At 35.0% G+C, this 22,895-nt stretch overlaps 1 protein-coding gene across 6 annotated transcripts in view; it reads right to left on the reverse strand.

Annotated features, from left to right (window-relative positions):
- The window catches only part of LOC118196521 (AP-5 complex subunit beta-1-like), a 178,415-nt gene that overhangs the window by 141,630 nt on the left and 13,890 nt on the right, over positions 1-22,895 (reverse strand). For 5 of the 6 annotated variants that reach the window (XR_015041764.1, XM_085819161.1, XM_085819162.1 and 2 more), the window contains exon 2: positions 5,568-5,662. The exons of the other annotated variant lie outside the window; for it this stretch is intronic. Coding sequence is in view for 4 of the 5 variants with exons in the window: in XM_085819161.1 (XP_085675287.1) it covers positions 5,568-5,662 (95 nt within the window). In the remaining variant the exon portion in view is untranslated. The remainder of the gene's footprint in view (positions 1-5,567; positions 5,663-22,895) is intronic. 6 annotated transcript variants of the gene reach the window in all.

A 22,895-nucleotide genomic window follows, 5' to 3' on the forward strand; every position in this document is an offset into this window, starting at 1 on the left:
TTCTGCTGACGAGAGGGTGCGGAAATCCGAAGGCCACGAAAACCCCTCTTCCTACAAGTTAAATACAGTAATGGTGAAAAATTTAACTCTTCCGAAGATTGAAGTCTTGGTAAATAATATCCCGGCCACCGCACTCCTGGATACCGGCGCGCAGTGTTCCTGTGTGGCAGAAGTCTTTTTTAGAAAGTATTTTCGCAAATACCGCATATATAATGCGGATAATACGACAGTATTAGCGGCGCAAGGAAAAGAATGTAAGTGTGTAGGTAAAGTACCTTTATATATCCGTATCAAGGACGAACAAGTAAAGGTGATGTTTTTTATAGTAAAGAATTTGCAAGCACATTTAATCCTAGGAATAGACTTTCTTTCAGACGCACAAGCTACACTGGATTTTAATGAAGCGTCCCTTAGGCTGACAATGAAACCAGTGCGTGTAGAAAAGGTTGAACCGCCAAGGTTAAATCTTGACCACCTGCCTAATGACGAGCAAGATAGAATCCGACAAGTGGTAAGTGAATTTGCTTCCTTATTTAGTGATATTCCAGGATTTACTCAGGTTACTAACCATAGTATTGACACCGGAGATGCATTGCCGGTTCGTCAAAAACCATACCGGTATGATAAGAATAAGGAAAAAATTATAGAATGGCATATTACCGATATGCTACGTAAAAAGATCATAACGCCCATCTCAAGTAGTTATGCTAGCCCGGTGGTTTTATGTAAGAAAAATAATGATTATCCTTTGCAGCATCCAAAAAGGTGGAGATTCGCTATTGATTACCGTAAATTAAATTCCATAACGAAATATCCGGTATATCCGTTACCGATCAGAGAAGAAATTTTAAGGAACATAAAATCAACCAAATTTATGACGACTTTAGACTTAACGAATGGTTATATTCAAATAGGGGTCAGGCCTGAGGACGTGCCTAAGACTGCTTTTATAACCAAGTCTGGCACTTATGTATTTTTGCGTATGCCGTTTGGCCTTTCTGGGGCCCCAGCAACATTTCAGCGATGCATGGACATTGTGTTAAGACCTGTTCTTGGAAAGTCCACATTTATCTATTTAGACGATATCATTATTACTAGTGATAATCTCGACCAACATATACAGGATTTAAGACAGGTGTTTTCTTTATTAAATGAGGCCGGTCTAAAAGTTAATGTCGAAAAGTGCAAATTTGCAGCCCCTGAATTAAAATATTTAGGTTACAAAATATCGCAAAAAGGGATCGAGACAGATGAATCAAAAATAATCGCTGTACAAAAGTATCCGACTCCAAACACGGCAAAGAAGCTCTCTTCTTTTCTAGGACTTTGTTCATATTATAGGTTCTTTATAAAAGATTTTGCGGCTATCGCTGAGCCATTGTTAAAATTAAAAAGGAAAAAGGCAAGATTCTCGTGGACGGACGAAGCCAATAGTGCTTTCGAAAAATTAAAACAAGCATTAACGCAAGCCCCTGTGTTAAAATTTCCTGAAAAGGATGAAAATTTAGAAATTTCAGCGGATGCTTTGGATTATGCGGTAGGAGCGGTACTTTCGCAAAATCAGCAGCCCGTGGCATTTTTTAGCCGAACTTTAAATCAAACACAAAGAAACTATTCCGCGACCGAGAGAGAGGCACTTGCAGTTCTGTTAGCAGTGCAAAAGTTCCGAGTCTATTTTGGAAAGGCGCCGATAACAGTATATTCTGATCATGAGGCGGTAACTAGATTGTACTCAGGGAAAAATTTATCCCCAAGGTTAATAAGATGGGCACTCAAGCTGCAAGAATATAATCTGGTAATCAAGCATACCCCCTGAAAGGAAAATATCGTAGCAGATGCCCTATCACGAATTAAATTAGACGAACAGGGTAATACCGTAAAAGTTGCAATGCTTACAGCGTGTACAATAAATTCCCGAGAAGCTGTAATAACCGAACTGGGTAAGGATCCTGAGTTTGGAAGTATTTATGAGTATTTGAAGGATCCTGAAAATTTTAGCCACCAAGATATTGTGGCGATAAGAAATAAGGCGGCCCATTACGAACTAATAGATGGTCTATTATTTTATACAAAAACTATGAATTCCAACAACGAATTTCGACCTGTTATGCCAGCTAGTCTTAGATTAAATATCCTGCAAGAGCTCCATGACAGCCCTTTAGCTTCTCATGCTGGTATTCGAAAAACTATCCAACGCGTACGCGAGGCAGTCTACTTTCCTGAACTGCAAAAGTTAACAAGGGCGTATGTCCAGTCCTGCCCAACATGTCAAGCCGTTAATTATATTAATTTCCGCCCGGCCGGGTTTCTAAATAGTATTAAATCCGAATTTCCAAATGAAATAATTGGCATCGATTTATTGGGCCCTTTCCCAAAAAGTCAGTTAAATAAAAGTCGCTATCTCCTTGTTATGGTTGATCATTTTAGTAAATGGACCGAAATTGTTCCCTTAAAACGAGCCTCCGCGAAATTAGTTACCGATTCTATTTTAAATAAATATATTTTAAAATACGGGGCGCCCCTAAAAGTTATATCGGATAATGGTCCTCAATTTGTAAGTAATATATTTGAAGACACGTGCCAAAAACTGGGCATACGTCATTTAAAAATGGTCCCGTATCGGCCGCAATCAAATATAGCGGAACGGGTCAACAGAAATATAGTGAAAATTATCCGTAGTTATGTTAAAAATTTTCATAAAAGCTGGGATAACTATGTCAATGAATTTGCTTTCGCCCTTAGGACCGCAAAACATGATACAACGGGAAAAACTCCTGCTGAGTTATTTCTAGGCAGAAAGATTATAATACCGTTAGATAAACTATTTTATGTGCAACAAAGAGCCCCAGAATTTAAAATGGGTGATATAGAAAAACTAATAAAAGAAGCAAAAAAGAATACGGAAGTAGCACAAAGAAAACAGAAGTTATATTACCATCTGAAATGACGGGGAGTAACTTATAAAGTAGGGGATGAAGTACTAAAAATTAAGCATTCACTTTCTTCAGCACCAGAAGATAAAACTGCCAAATTTTTTCCACGATTTGAAGGACCATATGTTATAGAAAAAATAACTCACGCTGTTGTAGTGTTAAAGGCCAGAAATGGTGAAACCTGTTCCGCAAATATTGATCAAATTAAGCCCTACTTCGATCGTAATAAAATGCAAATCTTTTCAGATCTTTTGCAGGATCCGGCACGGCAGACACCGCAGGTACAAGTTCCAGAGGTGGGAAAACGACAAGTATAAGGGCAAGCCAATGAGAGACAGAAGCAAGTGAAAAGAAAATTGCCCTGCGGAAAAATTGAAGGTAAAAAGAAAAAGAAGCCGTTCCACCGTCCAGAAAACAGAGTTCACGAACACCCCCAGAATGAAGAAGGGAGAAGGACGACGTATGTGAAGAGGACCAGGAGAAAGGACGGCAACTATAACCCGGCTTTAAAATGGAGGATCGACTCATCCGACAGAACTCTCCGCAGCAAAAGTCACCGAACTGCGGAAGGGCCATCAGCGGCGGAGGAAAAAGTACAAGAAAAATTTGAACGGCCAACAACGAGGTCCAAGCAGGATCACGACAGAAGTTTCCCGGTTCCGCCAAGACCAGCTGCCTTCAAACGGCCAAGACCACAAGCAGAGGGGAAAAGGAAGGTGTTCAAGGGTGGCCGTACTGGTGAAAAATGGAAGCTTCCAGAGGAAAGCACTGAAGGGCGAGCCCGTACAAGAAGGAGGATAAACCAGGCTAATATCTGCAGTACCTTTAAAGACTGGGCCCAGAAAAGGATGTCCGAATATTACAAAGATAAGTAAAATTTTATGTTATGTTGCAAACTTAAGTTAATCTTTCATTCTTACTGGTAGTGGCAGATTTCAAGAAGTTTTACCTCATGCGAGGTCTACCTTTATCGCCAAAAGGGCGAGAAATGAGTTGTGACCGATTTTCTTATTATGTTTTTCAATTACTCGCGCGTAAAACTAAAGTTGATGTATAATAGCGTTGTGTAAAGACTTAAATATTGTAAAAAGTTATTGTATAAATTTTATTTAAAACATTCTACCAAGAAAGAAGTTTTAGTCGGAAAGACTTTTTGAAATGTAGTATTATTTCAATGTAGAAAGAATTGGCACTTGCTTTGAAAAGAATAGAAGTTAACAATGTACTACTAATGTATGTTTTCAAATGTGTAAAATTAACGGCATGTTGATATGTTCTTATATACATGTGAACTGCTGTTATTTTAAATGTTAAGAAATACCGTGATATGGTAAAAGTGAAAGTAATGTTAAAAATTTGTTATTCGTGTGACTGTAAAGATTAAATCATGACGAATATGTGGTAAAGGTTGAATGATGTAGTTAGGCTCTCTGACGCTACACTTTAGAGTTAGCCACTTTTAGAATAGTACCTCAGGGTTTAGAGTTGAAAGTAGGGTGTGTTAAGAGGTCTCGTTATGTTGAATTTTAACACGTTAGTGTTTTGATTGTAGGAGGAAGTGTGGCACACGTAGACAGAAACACATTCGTGTTTGGTGTTCTTTTACAACACATGTCAGAGAGCACGGGGAGAGATAATTAAAATAGTCATGAATGAAATAAGAATGTTAAGAGAAGTATATTCTATATGTTATTTGCAATGTCATTGTGTAACATTTGATTAAACTAGTTTTCCTTCCAGATCTCTGGAAGGAACCAGAATTGAATAAAGCTCCTGTTTAGATGCAGTACAGATGAAAAAAAAAAAAAGATTGTTGTAGATCCTGGGAGCTGCTATTGTAACAAATTTCTTTCTTTTAAATTTTCTAGTTTCTAGAGAAGTTATGGTTGTAAAAAGGTTGGCCTCGTGTTAGATTCTAGAGCTAAAAGTTTTCAACAAGGTCGTTTTAGACCTCAGTTTCAAACTAATTAACTCTGGCGGGAAGTATGTAAGGATCTTAAGTTTTACTAACGTTTATTTTATTTTAAATCTTTACTATCACTTCTTATTTTCTACTTCCGGCCAGAATTATAAGCGTGAAGGTTTTTATGCAAAGTTTGTCTCGCGAACGCCAAGTATTTAAGTGTGGCCTTTTTGCCAAGCGAGAGAGAGGAAGCAGTGAGTTCGAAGCAGGCCGCTTACCTTAGAAGTTACGCAGTTGCTATTTGCCTTCCAGGCCAGAGGTTTTAATCCTCTTGATAAATTAAACGTATTGTAGTGTTCACAGTCTCTGTGCTACATACGCTTCCTGTTATTATAAGGCCAATCTTCCACGTGTGTTATTCTAAAGTTAAATTAGAGTTTAGTTTTATTTTTATACCTTTTACGTTAGACCCCGAGTGGAGGGTCATTGTATTCCGAAGTACGGAAGTCATTGTATATAAAGAAAAATAAAGGGTTTTGTATACCCTTCGTCTGTATCCTGTCTACTTACTACAATTAGTGAACATAGCTTTAGTAAGCTCTCTGTTCCTAGTCAGGTCATTGTATGTTTCCGAAGAAGGTTAGAAGAAACATTGACCCTGATAATATTAAATTAAAAAAATTAATAATTTTGTAAAATAAATTATTACAAAAAATAAAAATAGCACTTACAAATTAATGTCCGTAATTAAATATGTTGAATGTTCCTGCAACAGTAATAGTAAACAATTTTTACATTGTACATCAATATGGTCCTTGTATAAATCCTATAATTAAAAATTGCAAGTAAAAATCAGAATTCACCACAAAGACATTTTAAGGAAGCTAATTTTTTAAACAAAACATACACAAGATAAGATAAGCTGAATGAAAAAATGAATGAAGAAAGACAATCATATACATACCACCTGACATATTTAACATAGCCATATAAATGGTAAAATTATCTTCTAATTAGAATTCTAATGCACAGTTTTAGCGCATTTCCAAGATATTATATTCTAGCAGTTTTATAAAATAGTACATTCTACTGCAATTTTGTTTTTTATTTGTTAAATGTCAGAGTTTAGAAACAAGATTTACTTTTAACATAATATGTACTACTAAAATATATTATTAAATTTCCTTATGATAAGTAGAGACAGTGCTATTTAGAAGGCAGAATACTATTATATAAATTTTAATTGCATAATTAACTATTGTATCTTTCAGGATTATAAAAACTTATTTAAATCAATGGTATAAAATTAGAAATATGAAATAGTGATTTATGAAAGAATCAAAACTTACAATAATTTTCTTTTAATTAAAAAAATCTGAAACCTTTCAGATTTTACATTATGCACAAAGGCACTTTTTTTTTTTTTTTTTTTTTTTTTTTTTTTTGCATTTTGCACATTACCTTTATTTATTAAGTATCATGTTCTTCACACTTAAACCATACAATTCAGTTCAACAGCAATATTGCAAAATAATTTTAAAATGAACGTTACTTTAGAATTTCCAATACACAGTCCCACGCACTGGAGATAATTTTTTTTTTTTTTTTTCTTTTTTTCCCATACGGTGTTACCATTGCTTGCTTTGAAATCATTGAGTTTGTAAATAAAAAATTTGTTAATGCTTTACAAAATATGAAAAAGATAATAAAACAAATTAAAAATTTGGGCTTCCAGATGCCCATATTCAGGTGGAAAAAGTACATTATTCAAAATTCGATGGCTTTAAGTACCTTTGTTTTATCACAATGAGACAAACATACATACATTTATGCAGATTCTTCATTACTTACTTCCTTTAAATATAATACAGGGCTCTAATATTTGATGGCAACCATTTGAAAAGTAAATCAACATTTATAGTGAATCAATGCAAAATGCCAAAATGAAATTAACAGTCCTTCTGGGGAAATTGTCCCTTTGCACTAAAAACCTTGACAAACATTGTTTGTTTTATGAAATGTTTCTTTCAATTTAAGTTGAATAATTTGCTTCCTTTTTTATGCTAATATTTTCTTAATTTTATAAATGGACATAATATCTTGAAGTCCTATAATTGTGCATTGAGAATTTCTACTAAATTGTGAATCAATTTTTTTTCCTTTTCAACAACTTCTCTGTCACTTTCTCCATTAGTAGCACCTTTTTCTGAAATTGGAATAGTACAGATTTCGCCGTTCATTAGTTGATTGAAGATTGGGGCAATAGCACCACTATAAAAAACTTCTGTTATATAATCTTCATTCACTACCACTTTTCCACATTTATTCACAAATTCCATTAATTGGAAAATTTCATTTTTTGTTTGCAATATCTCAAAACCATCTAGATAAAATAAAAATTTATAGTCATCATCATAAAGCTTAGCTAACATCCACTATACACTGTAGGCAATGTATCATGAGATTGGCAACTAAAGACATGTAGTTCCGCTAACATAAATCTTGCTTCTATCGCATACTGACAAAGTTAAGACCGAATTATATTAGTTTCATTATTTATTACAATAATGACTATTTCCCACACATGCTTAAGGCTGATCTGAGTCCCAATTAAAAAAATTGTCCCATATACGTAAGGCTTACCCAGGCCCAGAACTAAACATTTTGTGGCCCAGTACCTTTTCTGTGAGTCTGAAATTCTGCTGCCATGCACCTCCCTAAATTCTAAAAATTTTGCCATCTCTTAATTTCGTTGTTTGGTGCTTCTCTAAATCCTAAAAATTTCACCCACCCAAATTCTGCCACGCAGTGTGGCCGAACCCACTCTGGCACCAGTCCTCGGCTTAACTGAAAAACATATTAGTTATTCTCAAAACAAACAATACTTAGTACTGTTAAATTTTTTTTTTTTTCCATGGAAAATAATTTCTGTTAAATTTCTTCTTATCAACATACTCCACTTCACAAAAGAGGTAGCTGAAGTCTGCAATCATGGCCAAGAATAATGTCAACATAAAAGATTACAATTGTTCTTCAACCACTTAAGTGTTTTTTTCCCTACCATATTACAACCAAAAATACCGTAAATTCCGGAAGAAACGCCGCGGCGTTTACGTGTTTAAAACTTAAATTTTCAGCGGGTGCGGCGTTTCTACCCATGCGGCGTTTAGGTGCACTAAAAATAAAATATTTCCTATGATGGCCATTGTACATAGTTTGGATGGCCTTGTCATTGTGCATAGACTCGTGCTGTTCCCACACAAAAGACCACTCAGTTATTTTGTTTACATTCTTTCCCTTAAACGGACCTACATGCCTTATTCACCCTAAACGAGATCTCAGAACAATAACATTCTTCCCCTTTCAAATCAACATTCTCATCAGTTTGAATAGTCTCTCTTCTCTGCCATTCGATGAATCTTCCAGGACCCACCCTCTCCCCACCCCTGTCTTTTCTGCAATTTTTTTCAAAGGCGGACACGACTCCACCTGCCTCGCAATAACGAACTCTGACGTATTTCCTCTTCCGCATGAATGGATTTTTCTTGGCATTCTGCCAAATACAAATTCCATCAGTTTGGGTACAAGTACTTGTTGAATAGTTTTTAAGTAAGAAGGGAGCGGAAATTTTTTGAAAATGTCTCTAAACGGCACAGAAGCTATACATTTCTTACCTTTAATTTATTTTTGAGTTATGGTTTCATTTCATGCATTTTTCTTAACTGGTATATCATATATCAGGACTTAGGTTGAGTTTTTGCATCTATACGGCCCACGACGATGTCACGCGCAATTTAATCTATTGCGGCGTTTACGCTGATGCGGCGTTTCTGTGTAATTTTAATTTTTTTCCCGCCATTTTTCTCGAGTGCGGCGTTTTCTTTCGGAAATTACGGTAAGTATATTTAAGGCATTTTAACTTCAAGTTGGCTTTTTTCCGACAAAACCATGGAACTGGAAAGAACACTTTACAGGAGATAAATGTGAAAGTTGAGAATTTGCTTTCAAAGGAAATCGCGGTGGGTGGTGGAGAAGAATTATTAGTATCTGTTTCAGAAAAGTTCCGAACCTGAGTTAAATCATCTGAACTTTCCTCATCATCACTAGACAATTCCCATAAAGAATTTTCAGAACTACTAGAATCATTTATAAAAAATTCAGATTCATTACCTGATCCAATATTAAAATTATATTTTGTTATGAGCCATTTACTGTCACCCAACATTCTTTCATTTCATGACAAAATTCGGAAGAAATATTATTTGCAAAGCCTAATACACTGAACACGTGCAAACAAACTCGTTGAATTTTTTCGCTAATGATAAGCCGTTAAACCTATCCTTGAAATTATTTTACAGTCCAAACTCTCCTGGACTACTAGAGATATCTATAAGAAACACTGGAAAGTAAAAAATGTGAAAAAGGCCTGGAAAATGAGTCGATTGGTGTAGGAGAATACACTTCCTGAGCGATGTACGGGCAAATAAAAAAATCCTTTTTCACGGCGCCTGGATGGTGTTCAGGCAAAACAGACCACAGTAAAGTGGTTAATACTGAATTTCTAATATTAAAATTTAAAAAATAAATTGAGACATCACTGCATGAGACTTGATTTAAAACTGCCTACGATTCAGCTGCAGAGTGGTCATTGCTATGCTAAGTCATGTGGTGATGAAACAAATAATAATAAATAACATTTTGCCAGGCTGGTATCTGTGCCAGAGTGAAATTAGGAATCAGGACTGTCTACATTTTATTATGAAAAAATATGAAATGCACTAGAGTAGAGAATACAAAAATTTCTTAAAAAGGTTGCAGGTAATGCGATGGTCTGGATTTCAGACCTTCTACTGCATATAGCATTAAAAAGGCAATATTATGCTATATTATAATAATCAGGGATGTATATATTGTTAATCAAGGCATAAACATGGTAATGTCAAATTTCAACTTCTGATTTTTTTTTACTACATGATTCCAACTACAACATATTTTTTTTTTTAATTTAAATATATAATTAGAATTTATGTTCAAATGCGATGGCTTGGGGAAGGTACCATTGAGAAAAGAAACCACGTGGTTTACTACAGCTGTGAGTGAGAAAACATGTTTTTGGTACTGGTTTCTTATTGAACAAAAGTTTAAAACACTTAGTGATTGATTTTGTTCCTAAATCACCTCGACTTTGCAAAATTCGGCTAAGGGGAAAGTTTTTAAATTATAGTATTATCAATGGACATGCACCTACAGAGGACAAGGAAATTTTTTATGAGGAACTTTCATTGTTATACAGATCTTCTTCCAAGCATGCCATTAAAATTGTTATGGAGATATGAATGCTAAATTGGGTAAAGAGGATGAATTTAGACCAACAATTGGAAAGCATGGCTTACATGATAGTACTAACGACAGTGGACAACGACAAGTACTTTTTGCTGCTGAACAAAACATGATAATTTCAAGCACTGTATTCAGCCACAACAGAATACATAAGATGACTTGGCACTCACCTGATGGGGAAACCTGGAATCAAATTGATCATGTACTCATCGATTCCAGGCATTCTTCAGATATCCAGGATGTTAGAACTTATCGAGACATCACCTGTGATACAGACCACTTTTTGGTTATTGCTATGCTAAAATTTCAAACGTCCGAAAGAGACAGGGAGAAAGGCTAAAAAGTTTGATTGTGAAAAGCTGAAAAATGAGGCAATTGAACGAAATTTCCAGTCCTCACTCAGGCGAGAACTAAGATCTAAAAACATAGCCAATCTGGAAACCGTAGAAAACAAGTGGAGTTTGCTCAAAGACTAGATCATACATTCAACTGACAACACACTGGGATATATAGAAAAACCGAAACCAGGGAATTGGTTTGATAATGAATGCTTCCTTGTAACACAGGCAAAAAGAGCTGCTTATAAAAATATGGTCCAAAAGCGACATTCAAGACTCTCTGTTGAGGAATATAAGAGTTCTAGAGTACAGGAGAAGAAGATCCATTGGCTTAAGAAAAGATTTTTTTACGATGACCTATTTAAAGATGTTGAACATCTGAGGGGCGTCCAATGAAAGCCGTGGTTTCTATCATGAAATTAATCTTGGACGCAAAGATTTTAAGCCTAGAACCACTGCCTGTAAAGACAAAAACAAGATCATCCTAAATGATAGAAAAAAGGTACTTCACAAGTGGAATGAGCATTTTAGTAACTTGTTGAATATGTGGGATGGGTCTTCAACCTACCCAACTACCTCTGTAAACACTGATAGTATCCCGCCACCATCTTTGACAGATGAAGGAATTAAAAAGCTAAAAAATAACAAGGCCCCCAGGCCCTGACTCGATTACTTCAGAACTTATTAAAAGTGCTGCAGGTCAAAACATTGAGGAAATACATCACCTCGTCGAATCAGTTTGGAACCATGAAGTTTTACTCAAAGACTGGAAACTGAGCATCATCTGTCTTATACACAAAAAAGGCGACATTTTTGGAATGTACCACTACAGCGGAATCAGTCTCCTTTGTGTTTTTTACAAACTATTTTCCAATATACTTTTTAGTAGACTAGTAACTTATACAGAAAATATTGTAGGTGATTACCAATGTGGTTTCTGCAAAGGAAGATCTACAGCAAAACAAATCTTTAACACTAGGCAAATTTTGAAAAAAACTAATGAATATGGCATAGCAACACACCACCTTTTTGTTGATTTTAAGACTGCCTACAATTCAATAAACAGAAAATATTTAATTGAAGCTATGAGAGAATTTGCAATACCTGAAAAACTTATAAATTTGGTCACCATTACTCTTACTGAGACAAAACTTAGGGCTAAAATCCAGAATAATCTTTCTAAGCCTATTGTTGTTTCAAATGGGCTCAGACAGAGTGATGCACTGGCCTGCTTGCTTTATAATCTTGCCCTCCAAAAACTCATAAAAGACTCCAACATTAATACTTGTAGAACTATCTTTAACAAGTCAATTCAGATTTTTGCGTTTGCTGACGATATCGACATAGTCGCTCACACTCACATTCCTTAGTCACTTACAGAGACTTTTACATCTTTAGAGGCTGCAGCCAGCAAAATGCATCTAGCAATCAACCAAAATAAAACTAAATACATGCCATGTGATAATAACAGCAGCCCCTATTTTGAAATTGGGAATTACAAATTTGTAACTGTTAGCAAATTTAAATATTTAGGATCAGAAGTTAATAATCTCAATGATTCAATGCCTGAGATCCATACTAGAGTCCCAGATGCTAACCGATGTTTTTTCGGTCTCAAAAAATACTCGAAGTCTAACTTCGCTAGCAGAAAAACGAAGATTTTAATTTACAAATGCTTAATCAGACACATTCTTATATACTCTGCTGAGACCTGGGCAATGACAGAAAAAGCTAAAAGTATCATTTCTGTCTTTGAAAGAAAAATTTTGAGAAGTATTTTTGGTGGCATAAAATGTAACAAATATCTGGAGAAGAAGAACTAACTCTGAACTTTATAAATCTTTTAAAGAAATAGATATAGTAAAATATATAAGGATGCAGGGAATTAAATGGGCAGGACACTTGTGCAGAATGGATGAAAATCGAGTAACTAAAAAGATCTTGTCGGCCAGATCATTCGGCAACCAAAAAAGAGGGAGACCTAAATTTAGGTGGCTTGACTGTTTGGAAACAGACTTAAGAATTTTAAAAATAACCAATTGGATGTTCATGAACAGGGATAGAAGAGCTTGGAATTCGATTCAGAGGAAGGCAAGGGCCCATCCTGGGCTGTCTGGCCATTGAAGAAGAAGAATTTATCTTCATTTTTTAAAATCTCTATCTTAATGTTAATCATTCTTATCTCCTATCTTAACATCAATTAAAATGGTTTCCTGTTTAATTATTCTGTGTAAATTAAATTTTGATTAATTAAATATGGAGTTTCTTTTATTAATAAGAGCAATTCACAATCAAATTTCATAAAATCAGTAATGGGTAAGTAATTTTTCATAAGCATGGAAGTTGAAACCTACTTATTCAAATCAAAAACCTTCTTAACCTGGCAGAAGGTGTGCACCCAACACTGGCGCTGGAGACCGCGTGGGGTGACTGGGTCACCCCAATCAGTTTCATTACGAAAATGTATTATAAATGTTATAGAAAACCATTTGATTATAAACAATAATTGCAATATTTCATTGAGAAACTATACTTATTTACTTAAGGAAACTTATTTCAATATTTAAGAAAAAATTCTATTTAAAATAATTACATACCTAATAAGGGATCAGAAGCTGACATATACTTCTGACAAACATAGGAAGAATGAATTTTACATGAAAAATTACCACATATTTTGCAAGAAATTGTAATTTTATTGTCTTTGAACTTTGGACACATAGCACATCGGCCTTTGTCGAATTTTGGTTTCTTTGATGGGCGTTGTTCTGATCCACTAGAAGTCACATTATTGATGCCTTCATGAAGCACTTTAGGAAGCATTGGCATATTTTTCCTTATCTCTACGTGAGTCTGTATAAGAGATACAGCCAAATTTTTTAGGAACTTCCTATTTCGATATTGTAAGGGAGGGGTCGTTGTTGACAATAATGCAACTCGGGCAATTATTGTAGCAACGTTCAACACACAATAAAAACCAACCATCGTCCATCTGTTGGTGTTTCGAGCTGTCGAATATAATGATGACATTTCATCAACTTTGTCTACACCACCTTTTGTATCTTTTGTTGCATTATAAAATTGAATTATTTCTGGTTTCTTGGTATCATCACTTTCATCAATGGCATCATCGCGATGCATTGTAGATAACAAAACTACACATTTTGATTTTTTAGGCACATACGATACTAGTGTCGCATTCTTTTGGAACCCAATAGAAGAAAAAACTTTCTTAGTTTTTGCTTGGACGAACCTGATGGGAATTTCAGCCTTGTTTCTCTTCAGGGTTCATACAATAGTTAGCTTCTTTGACAAAAGTTCTTTTGCTAGAGGATAACTAGTATACCAATTATCCATTGTTACGTTTCTGCCTGATCCAAACTAAGGGGTGCACAGACGTTTCGCAATTTCAAATTGTGAATTTTCAACTCTAAAGGGACCTTCTGGCTGCTGTCCTGCGTATATCTCCATGTTATAGCTGTAAAATGTTCTTGAATCTATTAAGGCAAATATTTTTATTCCATATTTCGCTGATTTGCTACGTATATATTGACGAAAGGAACAACCACCCTCAAAATTTCCCTAATTTTTCATCGATAGTAACATATTCACCAATAATATACAGTCAAAAGTCATTAATCCGGACTCGTCGGGACTTCGGCGATTCCGGATTACAGATCATCAGTTTAAATCTGGTAAGGTATGCAGAAATTATAAAATTAAAAATATGCAACCGTAATTTATGAAGAACAATTATGATCTAAAGAGTATCAAAATTTACAAAAAAAAAAGCTTAATACAGTCAAAAGTCGTTAATTCGGACACCCATAATCCGGAATGATCTATAAGCCGGACCTCAAAGCTAAAAATTTTCTGCACATGCGCCGCGTAGACACATGCGCATAGGCGTTTACGCGTGCGCGTAAGACCTTTTACGACTGCGCAAATGCGTGTGCGCAAGTGCAGAATACGTTTTCGCGTGCGCGTTTTATGTATAACGGACGGTATAAGCTAAAATTATCTAATTATCTATTTCAGTTAATGTTGATGATTGCGTTGTTCCTTAATTTTCGAATTGGATCCGGCTTATTATTTTTTGCAGACTGTAAGAGTAATACTATAAAAGTAAACTTGAACTTTCGATTATGTCAAACAGAATTTCCGTTTCTGGAGCTCCCAAAGGATCGTACAAAACGAAAGTATGTTTCGATGTCCATCAAACAAAAAGTGGAATTGCTGCAAAAAATGGATAAAGACATGAAGAATGTGACAGAGAGGTTAGTGAAAACGAAAAAATTTCGATTGACAAGTTAGTCGGTATTCTTGGCACAGCAATTAACGGGACTTGAACAGCGGAACTTTGTAACTGAACAAGAAATTATGTCTGTTTACAGAATTAAAGAGAAAGTATTATCACATAAAACTAAGCAACTTAAACAACTTACATTAAAAAAATGTTTAATAAAGTAAACAAATAAATATTAAGCTTTTTTTTTTTTTTTTTTTTTTTTTTTTGTAAATTTTGATACCCTTTAGATCATAATTGTTCTTTATTTCATAAGTTACGGTTTCATATTTTTAATTTTAGAATTTCTGCATGCCATCTTACGAGATTTAAACTGATGATCTATAATCCGGAAAAATCGATAATCCGGAATCGCCGAAGTCCCGACGAGTCCGGATTAACGACTTTTGACTGTATTTATTTGTTTACTTTATTAAACATTTCTTTCAATGTAAGTTGTTTCGTTTTTTATGTGATAATACAATCTGTTTAATTCTATAAACAGACATAGTTTCTTGTTCAGTTACAAAGTTCCACTGTTCAAGTACTATAATTGCTGTGTCGAGAATACCGACTAATTTGTCAATTTTGAATTTTGAATTCGAAATTTTTTCGTTTTCGATAACCTCTGTCACTTTCTTTGCAATCGGAAGCGAATTACAATAACGAGGAATTTGATTTAAATCATATCAAAGACAGAGTACATCGAGATGAAATAATACATTTAGTAAGGAATTATAAGCCAAATAAAATAAAAACATCTGCCCTGAAGATAAGGATAGTGCTGACAGATCAACTTCCAATTCATTGCGCGCTGCGGCGTTAAAGATAAACAAAGTTTAGATAAACAAATGTTAAAGTTTAGATAAACAAAGGATATGCCTTTATCCATTTTTTGCAGCAATTCCACTTTTTGTTTGATGGACATCGGAACATGCTTTCGCTTTGTAGATCCTTTTATAGCTCCAGAATCAGAAATTCTTTTTGACATAATCGAAAGTTCAAGCTTACTTTTATAAAATTGCTCTGACAGTCTGCAAAAAATAATAAGCCGGATCCAATTAGAAGATTAAGGAACAGCGCAATCTGCAACGATAACTGAATTAGATAATTTTAGCTTAGCTTATACCATCCGTTATACATTAAACGTGCATTCGAAACGTATTTTGCGCACGCGCCTATTCGCAGCCGTAAAGGTCTTACGCGCATGCGTCTTGTAGCTTTGAGGTCCGGATTATAGATCATTCTGGATTATGGGTGTCCGAATTAACGACTTTGGACTGTATATCTTTTGGCAATTTTCGTTGAAATCGGCAAAAAATTCTCTCACAGCCGCCAGTTTGTCCAATTTTTTGCGAGCTTCACGATTGGTCACATTGTGTAACCGTAAACACTTAAGAAGAAAATTAAATCTTTTATATGACGTTGTGTTCCGTAAAATTTCAATGCCTGATTCATCAGTAGCCCACAAATCTTGCGTATTTGTATGTGACGATTTATGCAAGCCGCGCCGATATAAAAGCAGAAAAAGTGCTGTAATTTACACATCATTTGTTGTTTTGGCATCTCGATCTCTGGTGTAATTTACCGATATTTTTTCAATATTAATATTTGTACACTCTACAATGAATCGTATCATTTTAGCATTGAAAAACAATTCCCAACTTTCTAGAGGCTCTGTTATATTGTGTGTAGTTCTTTTTAATACTGGTAAATGAGTTTTTATATTTTGAGAAGACGTTTTCACTTTTTGATTTGGTTTTCCTTTCTGCCAAACTGTGTTATTTTTGCTAACAAAAATACTTTTTACTAAATCAGGATTTCCGTCGTCATCATCATTCTGCTCAAATTCATTTTCACTGTCTTAAGAACTGTATATTTCTTCATCAGATTCATTTTCACTATCTTGATCAATTTCTTCTTCAGAAGACTTAACTTCATCTAATAGAGTTCTCAAACGTTCCATCTCTTTTTCATATTCGGTAAATTTACATTTGTAAGCCATTATTTATCAAATAATCCAACAGATCAACAACGGAAACACTCGAGAGCACGAAGTTAAACTGCTACTAAAGAAAAATTTCGAAGCAGTAATGGTCACACGGGGTGTCTGAGTCACCCCATTCCCTCATGGATTCCAAGAAATGATTGCTTCTCTCGCAGAAAAGAAAAACAAGCAAAAATAGCGATATACATTCCAAGGGGAGTGTCAGACAGGAAGATACTAGAAGGATGATTCATTAACATGAAATATTTCCGGTCAGGATTGTTGATTTTCAACGCATGGGGTGACTCTGTGCCTCGCGCGACTTCTCCCGGGTTAAAAAGAGAAAAAATCCTAAATCCTCCAAACTATGATGAAAACAAATAGTTTCCAGATATTGAGGGTGACCAGAATATGCAAAATATGAAAACTTTTGTACAATTAAATTATAACCTTTATTGTGTTTTGCCACAGTAGAGACTGTAGAGTCATTATTCTGCACAGATGTGCCTGATGAAAAGGATAAAGATAATATGCCTATTTTTACATCCATCACTTTAATCAAATTAGAAAATATATTAGCTTAGCACTTATACACATATAACAAAAATAAGCATCAGATATAAGCCGCTCAACACAATCAAAGAATAATCACAAGCGGAATCTGCATTAATAGCAAACATGCCCTAGTTGCAAGAAAGCCAGCCGGTATTATGCAACATAAGCAAGGTCGATTCGATGCTTCACCAATGGCTGCCAGAGATGAACTGTCAAGGGTCAATCATATATTCTGTACCTTTCCAGATGAGAGGAAGAAAGTTGGTAGCGGCAACTTCTAGGCCTGCTGCCCCTTATGAATTCTCCACACTCTATTTAATGGATTTTTAAGAATTCTTAAAGCTGGGGTTCTCAACCAAGGCGTCACCATCGATGGTGACGGCGATTCTCGAGGTTACTGGAAACCAAAAGTTGCGGGAAACTTGCTTTGCCTTTCTAAAAAGACAATCAAATTGGAGCTGCGAAAATTGGCTCTATGCCAGCTGCCCGAATGACACTCACGTGATACACAATTCGCCAAAAAAGTGATCTCTTCCGACGTCGGCGCAAAACTCATTGTTGTATGAAATTCCCTGACTTTTCCAGATTTTGACTAAAACACTTAAATTCCCTGACTTTTCCCTGAATTTTTTGGTCAATTTCCTAATTCCCTGACTTTTTCCGGTTTTCCAGGTAGCGTGGCAACCCTATTTGTTATTAGCCTTCAGCATTGGTGGAAGATCCTTCCTTTTGGCCTCACAGTCCCCACAGAAAACAGACCACTTATAAGTAGACTTTTTGCAAGCCTAAAAGATGTCAAAGAATTATCATAGGCTATAAGATGACCTGTCTGTTTCACATCTTCCGTTAGTTTAATTTGTTTCCCCTAAACTCCATATTTTATCCTTATTATCAAAAGTTTCTTTTCCACAATAAATTTCAAATTTTTGAATATATCAAGTCTTAGAGTCTGCTAAACACCACACCTTGTAACCTCTTTTTATAGGGTTCATTGGCATATACTGCTTCAATAAAGTTCTCCCTTTGAAAGCTATCATACATTCATCTATTCATAATGTTGACGAAGGTTCGTAGACTTTAGGTATGGAATCATTGAGAGGATTGGTCTGATTTTATCGAGTTTATCATGCCCAAGTTGTTCACAGGGATTTGTGCTGTTATCGTTTACATGTAAAGTCTCAGTTATTTTTTTGAACCTCTTTGCGATTATTATTCTTGCTACTGATTGAACATTGAGAATAGGGTCTGTGCTCCAGTAGTTTTTCAGCGCAGACAATTGTGTATGCCCATGAGTATATGCATAACTACCCATGCTTTCAGTTCTTCTGATGTGATTTCTCTCCAGTTCAAGATAATGTCTTTTGTGGTATGACCTAATCTCTTCCTTTTCTTAGGCTGCTTTGCATACGAGTTTCGTCAACAATATTCTGTAAAATTTCCTTGGTAAAAATCATGCCAAAATAATACCTTTTCTTTCTCAGTAGAATTGAATGATATTTTCAAATGTATTTTCAAACATATTCTAATTTTTCCAACATACCTATTGCACGTGGCTTTTATACACGATGCAATAGCATTTTTACTTTTCCCCCATTATTTATTATTCAATATTAGATAGTTACTGCGGAAATATACAAAATAAGAGAACGTTATTGTAATAAAAACAGTGTTTTACTTACATTTGTAGCAGAATCGTATAGCAATGCAAATGTCAAATCAAAACAGGTGTCTCAGTGGAACAGATCTCACACAACGTGTTCGAACTTTCAAAACAAATGTGGCAATTCTGTTTTCAATCGATTGAACACAGATCGCAGAACAATACTGAAGTGGGAATTTTTAACATTATAATACCAAAGCCAATATATTATAGTGGGTTTTGCGCTTCCCACAGGTGTATTCCCAGGATCATGTAGGTGGGAAGTAATCTTCCCACAAAAGGGTTAAATGCGTATGGTCAAATGTCAGATGACACCGGCACTACGGAAGATATTTTTTACTAATATTTTTTTTTTAAATTTATGTGGTGACGCCAGTATACAGATTCTAGTTCAGTTAATTTCAGGAAGTTTTTGGATGCTGTTAAGGAATTTTGTTTGACTGAAGACATGTAAATTCGTAATTAAGGTAAGTGGATAGTTCCTTTGTATTTCCTTTTTTATGTGATTTCATTGTTTGATTTAAAATGCAGTTTACTGAGATTATATATTTTTTTGTTGGCTGTTCCTTTGACTTTTTAAGCGAATATAGATCGATTTGTACATGGACAAAGTCAAGGGAGTGCACCATGCCTAGTTTGTGCAATTCTCTGATTTTGTTTAAGTGAAAATAGGTGGATGTGTACATGGATACCGAATATGTGCAATTCTTTGACTTGTTATTTTGGATTTGTGTAGTGGCGATTTTTGGCCCAACAATCGCAGCTACACAAAACCAAAATAACAAGTCACTGAATTGCACAAACTCGATGTCTATGTACCGCCAAAATTTACCAATTATCACCAAGGGGCACCCGTTAATATATTTTTACCAAAACTTTTTATAAAAATATTTTTATATTTACATTCTTGATGCAGGGTTGCCACTCAAACAGGAGAATGAAATTCCCTGACTTTTCCAGGTGTGTTTCAAGAAAATTCCAGTCTATCCGCGTAATGTACGTTGGCTGTGCTAAGAGGTAAATTAATTATCTTATTACTTGTATTGTGTAGCAAATTCACTTAATTATTCAATAAATCCTAGAGGACATTTATTCTTAATTATTCTTGGTATACTTTGTTTGATAATTTTGTTTAGTTTTCCACTTAAGAAACTTAATAAAATTTAAGATATATATATTGGATAACAAATGTATGTTTTATTTAATTATTACTCATGATCATCACCAGTTCAACACGAGGATAATCCGGTCCTTATAAATCACAACGCAATGCTAAATAGTTAGGTTAGATTTTAGGTAAATTTAATTTGCGTGAGGTATGTTCTTAAAAGGCACCTTAACACTTGAAAACACAAATATAATTATAATAGTTGTTGTTTTCTCCACTGAAGATTGAGATTAGAATCTTTCCAATCTGGAATAAAATAAGGCTTTTTTTGCAGACATTCTGCAGCTAAGCGAAAGAAAGAAATCTATTTTAATAAATTGAGGTATTTTATATTTATTTCGCAGCATGCATAAGGAAAAAATATGCGCATTAAATTTCGTGATGGTATGTCATCATACTGCTATAGTTAATTTCAGGATTATGCCAGAGAAAATTTCCTGAAATTTGGAAATATTATTTACTAATAATAAATAAATTTAGAGGGAAGAAGCAACATTAAATTATATGAATAACATAAAAATAATTACTTAAAAATTGAATTAGAATAATCAACGATATTTTAGCGAATATAGTTATATTACATGGCTAGCCTAGATGACTGATTACTATTTTTTTTTTATTTTACTGCAAAACGGCAAGGTATTTATTAAATAGAAAAAAAAAAAAAAGGTTTAAAAAGATTTTGCGGTAAAATTCTAGTATACGGTAAGGCTTTGGCACGATTTTAAAAATTGTCGCCAAGACCAAAATGACCCGTTTACTGCGCATCAAGATGTCGCCAAATCCCATTATTATTCTAACCAAAGAACGTCTATGTAAAGAAGAAAAGGGTCCATACAAGTAAAATGCTATTACGCCGCTAGAATGCGGAGGGAAAATTTGCCAAGGGATTTGGCGACGGAACCTGGCGGCCAGAATTTCCCTCTCCGCGATGTGTACAGGAAATTGAGAAACACGTGTTAAGAAGAAACGCTCTTTGACAAAAAGAAAACTACGAAAATCCGTTTTTAAATTATTGCGAAAAATCCAAGAAGAAACGTTTCATCAAAGGACGTTTCTTCTTGGATTTTTCCCAATAATTTTAAAAACGGATTTTCGTAGTTTTTTTTTCCCTGAAAATAACTAATCCATGAATTAATTTACTTGCGCCAAAAAATATTTTCTTTTCCTTTAGAGTTTAACCACTTGCGCTAAGACTAAACTTCACGGTTGCGGTGCCGTAAGCTACAATATAACAAGCGGTAAAGTGTCTCATTTACGCCGCTCCGCATCTGCGAGTGCAATCCAGAGCTGTAACTCGAGAAATAAACAATCTCGTTGTTAGGCGACGTGTGCACCACGTTATTTTCATTTTTGCGATAAGTGCTTATCGACGTGGTGTTCACGTCGCTCGCGGTTTGAGACAAAAGCATCTTGACGTGCGTGGCACGTCTTTTTAACGCAAGTGGTTGAAGAAATTTTAAACGATATTCATTTTATGAACTCTTGATAACGTGACCTTCGAACTTCGACACCGGTTTCGAGCTTTGGCGACAGATATATCAGACATGCACAGCTGTTTCCCTCTATGATGGAACGGAGCCACAGCCACGTCTGTTGCAGAGAGGTTTTCCTTCTTTACAATACATATTCTTTGATTCTAACCTCCACGGTACCGTATACTAGGATTAAACCCATTTTGTTTTATACGAGAACAGGTACTTTCTTTAGTTCATGCACTGCACATGCGATTCTCGAGAATATTGGAAACCAAAAGTTGCGGGAAAGTTGCTTTGCCTTTCTAAAAGACAATCAAATTGGAGCTGCGAAAATTGGCTCTATGCCAGCTAACCAAATGACACTCACGTGATACATAATTCGCCAAAAAAGTTACCTCTTCCGACGTCGGCGCAAAAATCGCTTTTTTTGGCGGGATCGTTGTATGAACTTCCCTGACTTTTCCAGATTTTGACAAAAATACTTAAATTCCCTGAATATTTTGGTCAATTTTCGAATTCCCTGACTTTTCCCGGTTCTCCCGGTTTTCCAGGTAGCGTGGCAACCCTGTTGATGACAGAGATAAAGCTCAGACGGCTCATGAAACCGAACTTAGTGAGGGCTGTATAGCTCTCCATAAGGCACAAGCTATTTTAGAAAGATCCCTTATTGAATCTAAACCTTCTACACATAAAAACGTTTTGAAAGAACTGGATTTTAGAAAAGATGGCATAAGGGCTCACAGATTTTTTACCTCAGATGAAAAATCAAAAGAAATGAATGTATTAAAATAGGTACCAAAAAACTTACTATTGATAAAGATATTTTAAATGCCTTTTATAGACACTATGCTACAATAAATCATTTTAAACTTATTGTTAAAATAAAGAAAAATGAATTGAGACCATTACAAGGCAAAAATACATAAAAAGTTTGAAAAGCTTTTCAATACTGATTTCGGTATGGAGGAGATGAAATCAGTATCAAAATGGTCTTGCAACTTTGGAAAAGGGTAAGAGTGCTAGCACTGGTAGAATCTTACCTGAACTCCTTACTAATCTTGAAGATTCTGTAAAACTTGTATTATTAAAATCTATATGCCAAACTTAGAGAAATGGTTTGCCAAGTGCCTGGAGAAAAGTTATGATAATACCAGTTCTGAAACCAAAAAAATCTGTATAGAATTTGGACAGTTATTTCTGATCTCTTTTACAAACATTATAAATAAATTAACTGAGAGATTGGTTGCT

Source organism: Stegodyphus dumicola, chromosome 6 (genome assembly GCF_044657685.1).
Source record: "Stegodyphus dumicola isolate Sdum_Otavi_A_Nest chromosome 6, ASM4465768v1".
NCBI classification, from domain to species: domain Eukaryota; kingdom Metazoa; phylum Arthropoda; class Arachnida; order Araneae; family Eresidae; genus Stegodyphus; species Stegodyphus dumicola.